This window comes from Venturia canescens, chromosome 5, assembly GCF_019457755.1.
Source record: "Venturia canescens isolate UGA chromosome 5, ASM1945775v1, whole genome shotgun sequence".
Classification (NCBI taxonomy): Eukaryota; Metazoa; Arthropoda; class Insecta; order Hymenoptera; family Ichneumonidae; genus Venturia; species Venturia canescens.
In genome coordinates this window covers 8,230,820-8,241,613 of record NC_057425.1, presented here as the reverse complement: position 1 = coordinate 8,241,613, position 10,794 = coordinate 8,230,820, and the positions used below count along the sequence as shown (strand labels likewise).

Here is a 10,794-nt window from a genome sequence, read left to right as displayed (position 1 = left end):
GGGTCAGGGGGATAACATGTAAGAGATTAAGGGATTACATAACTCGAGGGGAAAGGAAAGGGAGTTGGCTCGAAATGTAACAAGCAGGCGAGAAGAAGAAGATAATAACGAGGGGGCTAAAATATGTGAGGAGAAAAGTCGTGGCTGAGATATGTCAGGTTACTGGAGTAACACGAATTTGAAGATTGTCCATAGTCCCTCGGACTATTATTACAAATGGGTGTTAAGTTGAACGAGCCACTGGCCTGTGGTGAGTCTGCCTCGGAATATTCTCTCTCCCTCTTCTTTTCACCATCCAGCTTTATTTCACTCGTTTTATTTGCATTTTCGCACACGAGGGACCAGCAGCACGAGCGTAAACGAATTCCCCGATGTCGTACGAAGCAAAATGAGGCTCCTCTTAAGGCTCCTTGTCGCAGGACGCGACTAAACCGCAGCCTTTTGCGGATACCTTAATACGAAAGTGCATAACTTTGCATACTTCAAATAACCGAGATGAGACACTGCTCTGGTGTCGCTGGGCATGTGTAATTTTCATCTCTCGCCCAACCCACCGCCAGCTTGTCCATTGAACCTTGCTTCCGGTACACTGAACTTTGTGGTCGTTTGCATCCTCCGGATAATTCAACGCCATCTTGAAACTTCACGTGTGAAACCGTACCCAGGTTCTCATGAATACGATTATTTGGACCCCGAAGCCATTTTTCCAGGGAACTGCTCTTTCGATTGATCTCGACAATAATCGTGAAGATCGATCGTCCGATCGATGGCTCAGAAGATCCATTTCAGTCGTGTCATTTCCGAAATTCTTCGAGCTCAATATGAAGAGAAAATTAGTCGAGTTTTCAACTCCGTTCGAGAAGAATCTCACAAAAGTCTCGATGGCAAAGTTTCATTGATTAACTCGAGCCGGACACGCGAGTAGGTATTCGCGCATTTCTCTGTGGAAACTCCGAATGAACCAACTTCCTGCAGCCCGCAGCAGGGAGTCCTTCCGCACCGAAACTTTCTTTCAGGGACACCGTGAGCTGCTCTAATTTACGAGATTCATTCCCGGAGTAATCACCAATTTCTTCCATAAATTCGTAACCTCCTGCTTGAGCAAGAGAGACAGAGAGAGAGAGAGAAAGAAAAATAAAAATTCGAGAGAAAACTAGTTTTAGTTCGATACGCGAGGCGGCCAAATTTACCGATCAAATATGTGCAACGCGGTGCAGCGGAACCGGAGCACTTTGTTTCCACACGAGCCTGGACCCACACGAGGTTTATATGCTGTGACCCCTTTCAACAAGTTCCAAAAGCACTGCCTTGTGCTCTGCTCTTTCCCTCCTTGTTCGGCTTGTGATAATGCTAGAGGGTGCAGTAATTTGCTACTGAACTTCCGATGTTTATGTACAGAGCAGAAGTGCCCTGACTGCTTACAGAAAGCCTCTTCCTCCCTCCCCCCCCCCCCTCTTTTCCTTCTTTTCTCTCTCCAATTTCGTCGCTCTCTCTCTCTTCCTCTGTAATACTTCGAGAGCAGTGAATGACGACGAGACGAATATAAATGTGTACAACCAGCCCAGAGGGCACTGTAGAATCAACGATAGCTTGCTTCTGCACCACACGTGCAACCATTTCAGCTCGTGTTGTGCAGAGGCAAAGAGAGAGCGAGGTAGATTCTTGAAGCACCAGGAGCCAAACTTACCAAGGGTAAACAGCCGGATGCCTGCGCCTCCGAGCTAATTAACTACGGCTGTAAACAACTTGTAATATCCCAATCTCCCTTGGCGTTCCTGGCAAATTAGATCGTGGTCCACGATAGGTTGCCGGGTGTGCTGATGCCTGAGCGAAATCTCCGAGACTCCTCGAACGCCACTTTACCTATACGCGAGTGCTTGTACATCCCGTGTACTATCGCAACGTTATCGCTTAATTTTCCAAATGAAATTTCGTTCCTGGATATGTTTGACACCTTTTCATGAGCCTCTGTCTCTTGAGGGCAGTTTACGAATGGAAATGTGGGCTGGTGTATCCGTACCCCCTTCAACTCTGTCCAAGCACCCTAAGCAGACTGGATTTGACTAACGTCAATCGTTATTCATTGAAACAACCGTCTTGGGATGTGAACGGAATCGTTAACTTTTCATTGCTGAAGCATCGTAAGTGCTGAAGATTGTTTATTTGTTCCTCCTGGAAGTGTGCAGCTCCAAAATCCTTCTCGGTGACACGCGGGTATGGCTCTTTGTATTTTAACCGGTAGACACCACACTGGTGCAAAGTTGCACCCACGAAAATGAAAAAAAGATGTTTTCAAAACTGCTTTCTTCAAGTTGGACATTTTTCTATAATAAAACGTGATTTTTCAGGTTTTCAAATGATTGTAATCGATTACTGAGGAATTTTTACCCCTTAAAAGTCTCGTTGTAAGATTGATTCCATACATTCGTGGATGTGAAATGAAAAATTTTGAAAAGTCGAAGGGCTAATTTTAAAGGAGGCTTAATTTAAAATCAGTGGCGGAAAAATGAATGAAAATGTCTGATGTCACGACCGAATTAAATTCTCGAGTTTGCTAGATAAAAATGGAAAGTAATAATTTTCGTGAAAAATTATTCTTTCGAGGTTTTTCGAGGGCTCAGCCCTTCCTGCAAAACTTTTTTAATCTTACAAATCTTTTGGCGAAGAGTGAAGAGTCGATGGGAAAGGTAAATTTTTCACGTATTTTTATTGGCTTATTTTGCTAGAGAGTAGAGAGTGAAAGCATTTTTCCATGAAAAACTTTCAAAAATTCAGGAAAATCGGATTGCTCGTTACAACCTCGATTAGGGAGTGACGCAGGAGAAGGGATTATGGGGCTAATAGCGTTGTTTGACCCATCAGCGATTCTACGACTGAAAATTCGGGTGAGTTAATCTCTTTATTGTGATGGCGTGTAAAATAATAAAGATTTAAAAATCCCACATTAGGATTTTGCCATTGCTACAAAAATAATGTTATAATGGAAAGGTTTAACGATGGAAATCAGGTAGAAATAGAGATTTTCAAGAAATTTTCAATGGTCATAGAGGATGAAGGTTGTCAGTAGTTTGTTTCGAATTCTCAAGAAGTAAAGGAACGACAAAAATATAAAATTTCGAATAAAATTGGAAATTGTTGGGAAATATTTGAAAGGAACCAAGCGATTAGTAAATAGAAAAATAACATTTTATTGATTCTGTAGAACGCACATTGGCATTGGTATAGTCGTAAAGAGGTATTGTAAAAATTGATCTTCCTCAAGAGTATTGCAATCGTTAATATTTTAAGATTGGAATCGTGAATCTTAATAGGAGTTGGATTTATTGTTCTACTTGGTAATTGAATTTGACGAGAAGTTCATTGTCGTGTCGAGTTGAGCTCGGTTCGCGAGGTTGTAAGTTTCGATAGGAAATCGGATCGTGCCGAGATTTCGATGGATGGATAACCGTTGAGGTACACACCGATAGATCCTAATTTCGATAGGGAATGAAACTCGAGGTTTGCAAACTCTTGGCAATTATATATACAGACGACGACGAGGACGACTCGCAGGGACGTTTTCTCTGCTCCTACGGGAACTAATCCTTTGTCACTTAATCGTTTTCTCTTCCATTCGATGCGATATCTTGAAATGGCAATTTTTTGCCATCGATAAGTACAAACTTTCGTCATCTCGAACTCCCTCAATTATTTTTCCATAATCTGAACTATTACTCTAAGTTTTCCTATCAAGTACCATCGAGTTTTGGCTTGGAAAACATGACCAATCGTGCTATGGAAAACGTCACAAAAGTTCGAAAGAAAAAACGTTACTTTTCTCGTAACGAATACTTTTTCACAATTATTACGATCGAAGGCAGTGGTCTTTTCAATCTTCTATTGCTCTAGTTCCCCACGCTCATGATCGTAATTCCTTCCTAGGTGCATCTGGACGTTCAGTGGTCCGGATTGACTCAGTAATTCGTCGTCACCGATAAAGCTATGTACAAATTTGTTTGGGTACTAAGCTAGGACAGTTGCGTGTACAAAGTAAATCTTGGTTGAAAAGTGTCCCTTGGAGATTCTAAAATCTAAACTAAGTCCCGTCAAAATCTAGTCACCATTTTGGGTTCGTCCGGTTCTGGCTCGGGTAATTCTGTCGGTGGTTTCAAGGCGAATAGAGCGACGAAGACACAGACTGAAATGAGGAATAAAAATTGCTTTAGTCGTTAAAAACTCTGTGCTTTTCGTTCATCCTCGAGGACGGTGATACTCACGTAAGAGGGAAGAACCGATCCACATGAGAGCGACGACACAATCGAGGCCAAGAAGCGTCGACCAAATTAGATTACCTACGACGGTGCCGAGGCTCCCGATCATCGTGACGAAGCTCGTTGAAGTTGCCCTTCAATAAAATCATCGTTCGTTCAAATAAAAACAATCGGCTGCTCGAGTTTTTCTCACCCTAAGACTACGCGTATGCCCTCAATTCGTATATCTTTAACAACCCTCTTGCAATCTGATTCAAATGATATTGAAATAATTAATATGGAACAAATATAAGAAATAAATGAATACGAGTGTCTCGGAATCTCAATTACGAAAGTTGGTGGTAAAAAGACAAAATTTACGAGATATTTCGCGGTGATAACGACGGAGCAAAGTCCCTCGAACTTCGAGGGCGAAGAGTATTACCTTAACTGGGCTGGAATGACGGTGGCGTTAATGGCGATAACTATGTTACCCGTTATTCTCGAGACAACGGCAATGCTCGAGCACAGGCACAGTATTATGGGCACTAGTTGCGCCCAATTTGCCCCGAATCCGCTAATTGTTCCTATAACGAAACCCGCGACTGGAAAGTCAAAGGAAAAGTACAATTTTACTTTGAATTTATCGAGAACGAAAAACTTCCGCATCCCATTTATCACTAAATCGATGAAAAAGAGGCGAAAAAAATATTCATTTTGAAAATGATGAAGAAGCTGCCGAAGCAACGATGCTTTTTCATCCAATTCATTGATGACCATTGACAAGAGAATATTCCAGCTGACGATAAAAAATTAGTGAACTCACGTAGTATGGCTTTTTTTTTAATTCTCGTGTCAAGCTGTCTGACAATGAAGAAAGAAAATCCAACTGCGGAGGCAGCTATGATCGTCGAGTTTACGTATATTATGGGATTGATGCGCCACTGCAAAAGTTTAATGCTGTTTTAACGAAGCGGCTCAACCTCGTAACGAGAATAGTTTTCGAAAAGCTCATATTTCAAATATAACGAGAGGATCCTTGGAGGGTAAGAGAAAATTGGCGAGAGGAAAAGCACCGCCGGGGAGCGAGGAGAAAAGGGCGGAGGCTTTCGTAGACGAGTTTATTGTTTTCAGTTGCGTTTTACGTTACCCGAATGCAGGTGTCCGTGATATTTGCATAAATGGTAGGATCGTCCAATCCCGGCGGCACTACACCCGGTATCAACATTTCGCACATGGTTGGCATACCACGCGACCAATCCCACAGCGTGTAATCAAAGTTGTTTATTATCATGAACATGTGCGGTACCCACAGCCTCATCGTGTTGAATCTACGCTCCGAAAATAATACGATTTCCAACTTTAGTCCATTATTGTCCGAACAATACGTCTGGCCAATGAACGAGGCGGACATTCCAGAAAAAACTGAGGCTGTCAATTGAGCAACTTTGAGACGAGGAGAATAAATTCATCGACCTTTGATGTGGCTACTGATTGCTTTTCTGTCTTTCTGCCACGGTTTTTATCAAGTAGCAAGTTCCCCGGTGTCGAGTGGCGTGTCATCCATATCGGAATTCATACTCACCCTAACATGCTGCCGAATTGGAGAAAACTGATGACGAAAAACGTTCCGAGGTACGGAGATTGTGTGAGTGTTTTAAAATCGATCCAGCTGTCTCGTATTTTCTCGAAATTACTTTTGTTTCTGTCCATCATTGATTTCGTATCTGCGACGATGCTTTTTATCTGTAAGAAATGATTAGAAGATACGCATCAAAATGATAGGGAAAAAAATGAATGCAGAATACGAGGCGATTAGATAAATCATGAAAAATCCTTGATTTCTCCAATCTTCACCGGAAAAAAATAAAGATTACGAAAATATATTTGAGTTTATTTACAGGGAATGTTTCCCGCGGATTCCCCGTGTTCATCGCGTACATCTTCCTCATCAGTTCAAGAGCCTCCTCCGTTTGCCCGTTGTTCATAAGTTGCTTTGGACTCTCTGGCAAAAAGCTCATAGTCACGAGACCGAGGATCGCTGGCGTTGTGCAAATAAGTATGTAGATACGCCAGACGTTGAACGAATGATCGAACACGGTAAAGCTTAGCGACGCCATTGGCAGAACGATCGCTCCAATAACTAGAGAAAAAAAATATTCATTTTTCGGTCAAAATGTAGTTTGATCTCTTGCTCGACGGCGAACGCAAAATTAAGTCAACCATCGAACGAACTTTACGTCTCTGACGTTAATTAAGTGATTACGAAGATTCCGACAATTTAATTCGTTAATTTATCGATCCAGAGAATCTTATGTCTCGACGAAGACGAATTGATAAATTTCTAATCAATCTAATTATCGTTGTTCGTTCATTAATATAAAAAATTTTCCATCACGAGAATATCGATCTCTTCGCTCCCGTATTCCCCATCATTCCATCATAGCTCATAATGACCTTCGTCTACTTTATCTCCAACCATAGAAAATTGAAAACTCAATAGAACCCAGCGCCTGCCACGTGGCAGCATTTAGATAGACGGTCCCTAGACAGTTGCTAGCACCAACAGAGAATATTCATAAGTATTTTCACTTTTTTTTTCGTCGCTCGGTGTCAAAGGCGAGTGAATCTATTATTACCGTTGTTGTTATGATGATTGTGACGAAAAGCGAGTCTCAAATTCGACAAACGAGATAGTTTGGAGCGAGCTCGCGTAACGTCTACACGAAACAAAATTATTCGACTTGCGATAAAATCTCAATTGAATTTATACAACTCAAATTTATACAATTTACAACGATACGCTGAAAAAAAAGGATTGGTAAATGTGATCAACGAAAATGTGTTAAAATTGATCAAATTTATTTAAACTTGACGTAATAATTGATCTGAAAACCGATTTGGTTAATGTAACTTCATATAGTCTTATTGATATTAATGACTTCGTATTTTTTCAATCCAATCACATTTCCATTTTTACAATCAATTTTTCTTTTTTTTTAATTTATTGAATAGGGCGTTATTTGGTGATCGAAAAAAAATCTGTGCTCGATAATTCGAACTGCACGCATGCATCGTTTATTTATTTACTTATCGATGAAGTAATAAGTCAAACCTGATATCAAATATTAGCATTTGGAATGAAGCGAGAGTCAAGGAATGGAGCGTATATCGGTATGAAAAATAGTGCATTTGAATTATGGAGTTATGTGCTTTATTATGATGGGCGAACCAGTTTACCTCAAGTGACTAGTATTCAAATTTATACGACGATACACGTGCTACAATCCCGAGCAGGCATAAGGTGCTCCTTCGATGGCTAATTTAATGTTAATTCATTAGTTGTGCACAAGTTTGCTGAATCAGCTTGAAATTGTATTGCTTTTAATAATTAATTCAGTGAGTGGATCAGAGTATTACATCATTTGAGAAGGAGCAGAAACAAAAATGGAGATTTTGTTATTCGAAGGAGAAGTAAAGTTGAAAAAACGAGGGAAAACTCCATGAAAATTCCATCACGTTAGACTTGACATTCGTTTAAATACTTTGAATAATTATGACTATAAATTGAGAAAACAACTTACAAGCTGGAATTATATTTCCAAATCCATAAATAAACCCAGTCCAACCGACGAACTTAGCGCGACGAGATAACGGCTGAAATTCTGCAAGATAAGGGACCAACAGAGCAAATGGTCCACTGACACTGCAATAAAAATCAGGTTTCACGAAGAAACAATATTTATTGAAATCCCATGATCTTTTCGTCCCCGAACTTCCATAGCAACACACGACGTTTCCAATGGCATTGAACATTAGAAATTCGATTCATGAACCGTAGTTTTTAATAAAAAATTGAAAATTATTATCTTGCAAGTGCATTATGAAGAGTCTTTGGAAATGTCGAAGGTGAAAAAAGAGCCAACCACGAGACGAAGTATTGTCAAAGTGTTGAGTAATTGATGACTCGATAAATCCTCGCGACAAATTGCATTCGATTCGACTAACTGTACGAACAAAAATTTACTCACATCGTACCGGTGATAAATTTAATGAGGAAAAAAAACTGGTAAGAGTCGACCGTCGTGCTTAGAATATTGCAGCACACGTCAGCCAACAAACCAAGGATAAAAAAAGGTTTTCTGCTCGCATTGTCCGTAAGGAAACCCCAGAAGAAGGAGCTGACGATCATTCCTGCCCGTGGGTTGAAACAAAAAAACAAAACAAAACAAAATAAAACAAGGATGAAATCGACGTGAAAATTGCTCCCTTTCGACGGCGACTTCGTGTCGTCGAAGGTGGAAAATATTGGAGGGATTCTTACCGATGTAAACCGCAGAGACCAAGGCTCCCTTTCGTATTAAGGTGAGTTCAAGGTCGCATTCGGCAGATGCCAAGATAAATGCCGCCGTCGTCACATCGAAATTGCTCGCCAAGCCGGCCGGTATCGTTGCCAGTAAGAGAACAATATTATACGTGCCGAAACCTAATTGTGCAAATTTTCGAGTTCATTGGACCGTTCAATTGGGTGTCGTCATTGTTGGAGATCTCTCAAATCTTCGTGTTTACATTAGACAGCCGAACGAACGCTAATCGTTTCGAGAAACGAAAAGGTCGAATTATCGAGTTCTACGATTCGTATTCGTAATCGTCGCTCCAAAGTGGAAAATTATTTTCAAAAGTCCAAACTGAGTTACGCTAAACTTGAATTTTCAACGGGAGCACTATTCGCGTGGATCTTTTGACAACGAGGAAACTCACCCGTCGCTGCGATCGCTTTTTCGTAGTCAGCTGGCCCGTCGTTATTTGGAATACCTGTGTCCACAAAAAGAAATATATTACACCTCGTCTCGGAACAACAAACCGACATATTTTCGAAATACACGATAAAACTGAAAATTACGCGTTTCATTAGTAAACACTCCTGAGATCGAGTTATTTCTGGTGTCATTTCGGACTCCATTCGCTACCATTATCACAGTTTTGTACACGTGTACGGGCCTTGAGTTAAAAACGAATCGTCTAAAAGAGTCTTCGAGCGAGCTCGAAGCTGTGAACTGTTAGACTCCGGCTCGCAGTAACGGCGCTCTCACTGTCGCGCTATCTTTTATACAGAGAATCTTTTGTCGCGTCGAGATCCAAGTTTCCAAACATTTCTAACGAAGCAGGGTATCGCAGTACGGTGGTTAACATAACCGTCCCTTCGCACGCTCACCTGAAAACCCAAAGTAATTCAACAACGTGAACAAACAATTTGCTAGGATAATTACAGTGTTTCGTGTGCTCAGTGAATCGTTTGATTTCGGATACTGCGCCTGCCAATTCGACGAATGACAGTTCCTAAAATCGGGCCGTTTCGTCGGACGGATAGACGTTTGATATTTCACAGTGTTGAACGTAATCGTTTCGGAGATACCGAGAGAAATAACAGCTTCGAACCAATAGATTGTTTTGAATTATTCAATACTTGATAAACGAATCAAAAGTAAACGGTGCTGAGCTCAAAAACTCCTGGACGATAGTTCAGACGACGATAATTCCGTTCGGAATTTCGAGAAATCCGAGTCGATTTAAAAAATAATTGACAGTCCCGGAGCCGGCGGAGTGACGCGGCGACGCCTCATTAAAAACGACTCGAGTCAAACGACTTTTTCCGAAGCCAACTCGATTTAGGATCCAGTGTCGTCGACGAATTAACGAAAGTACGAGATCGTCGAAATTTAAAGGGGGGCTTAAACGAATTGTTGCGGAAATGGAAATCGATCGTACGTGTCCCGGTTCGTGGAAAAATGTCGCAGGAAGTTTCAGAGCTGCTGATCGCGACTGGATCGCCTTCTCACTTTTTTGTTTCACTGTTCCTGCTCCGCGAGACAGTTCTCCCACCGCGCGCGCACGAGTGTGAATAAAATCTTGAATTCCCCTCTAAAAGCTGATTAACCATTCATAATCAGCCGTCGTATGGAACGTGTACGATGATCTTGTCGTTTTTCTGTAAATGGCACGACGCGACATAGTTGTTGTCCCCAGCGGCGTCGAACACTGCGTCCCGACAGCAGCAAACTCGTCTTATTCTTCGTATCGTTGGGCCGCGCGTATATCGACGAGGAAATCAATTACGAAGACTGTTGCGACACTGATCCCCGGACGGGACAATGAGAAACTGGACGTTTGTGCGCGCGCGAACGTTTATGCGAAAAACGCTGCTTCCGAGAGCCTCTCGGACTGCGTCGCCCGTGCGTCGAGTTGAGAGAATCGTGTATCTGGCGTGCTTCCCGCGATTCACTAGCGGCGAGGAGCACGTGAGCCGAACAGAAATACGTCAGACGCGTCGTCGTCTCGGACTGTTGCATTACGGCGAATACGACCCAATAAAAACGGATCAAACGATCTGATGAGTTTGCTCGTTATTCCCCAGCTCCTTGCTCACGCATACGAGCGAGCGATTATAAGCTTCGGTGATAAAGCAAATTAAAAAATCAAAAATCCTCGTGGGAACGAGGAGAGGAAGAGGGGCGGGGGGGCTGAAGAATATTGTTCGGCCGCGAAATGTTGCAAGTCGATAATG

At 41.8% G+C, this 10,794-nt stretch overlaps 1 protein-coding gene across 5 annotated transcripts; it reads right to left on the bottom strand.

Moving 5' to 3' along the window:
• Positions 1 to 3,168: 3,168 nt before the first annotated feature.
• LOC122410427 (synaptic vesicle glycoprotein 2C-like) lies at positions 3,169 to 10,476 on the bottom strand. Of its 5 annotated transcripts, none has more exons than XM_043418546.1 (13): positions 9,697 to 10,476; positions 9,133 to 9,444; positions 8,991 to 9,044; positions 8,554 to 8,715; positions 8,261 to 8,423; positions 7,814 to 7,935; positions 6,131 to 6,372; positions 5,815 to 5,975; positions 5,380 to 5,560; positions 5,056 to 5,173; positions 4,675 to 4,834; positions 4,257 to 4,384; positions 3,169 to 4,177 (listed from the first exon to the last, which is right to left on the bottom strand). In XM_043418546.1, the coding sequence occupies exons 2-13, from the start codon at positions 9,200 to 9,202 to the stop codon at positions 4,086 to 4,088; spliced, it is 1,653 nt and encodes a 550-aa protein (XP_043274481.1). In that variant the 5' UTR covers positions 9,203 to 9,444; positions 9,697 to 10,476; the 3' UTR covers positions 3,169 to 4,085. The 5 variants fall into 5 exon arrangements, with proteins under 5 accessions (XP_043274481.1, XP_043274479.1, XP_043274480.1 ...); XM_043418544.1 differs by having other exon boundaries at positions 9,999 to 10,476; XM_043418545.1 differs by having other exon boundaries at positions 10,070 to 10,476.
• Positions 10,477 to 10,794: the final 318 nt, after the last annotated feature.

What these genes read in the sequence shown, in the direction of transcription:
- LOC122410427 (XM_043418546.1), bottom strand. Translation starts at nt 9,202, where the DNA reads ATGGTAGCGAATGGAGTCCGAAATGACACCAGAAATAACTCGATCTCA. An exon ending in GTCATTCCAGCCCAGTTAAG is followed by an intron (nt 4,385 to 4,674) that starts GTAATACTCTTC and finishes ATTTTATTGAAG; the next exon opens with GGCAACTTCAACGAGCTTCG. An exon ending in GATCGGTTCTTCCCTCTTAC is followed by an intron (nt 4,178 to 4,256) that starts GTGAGTATCACC and finishes TCCTCATTTCAG; the next exon opens with TCTGTGTCTTCGTCGCTCTA.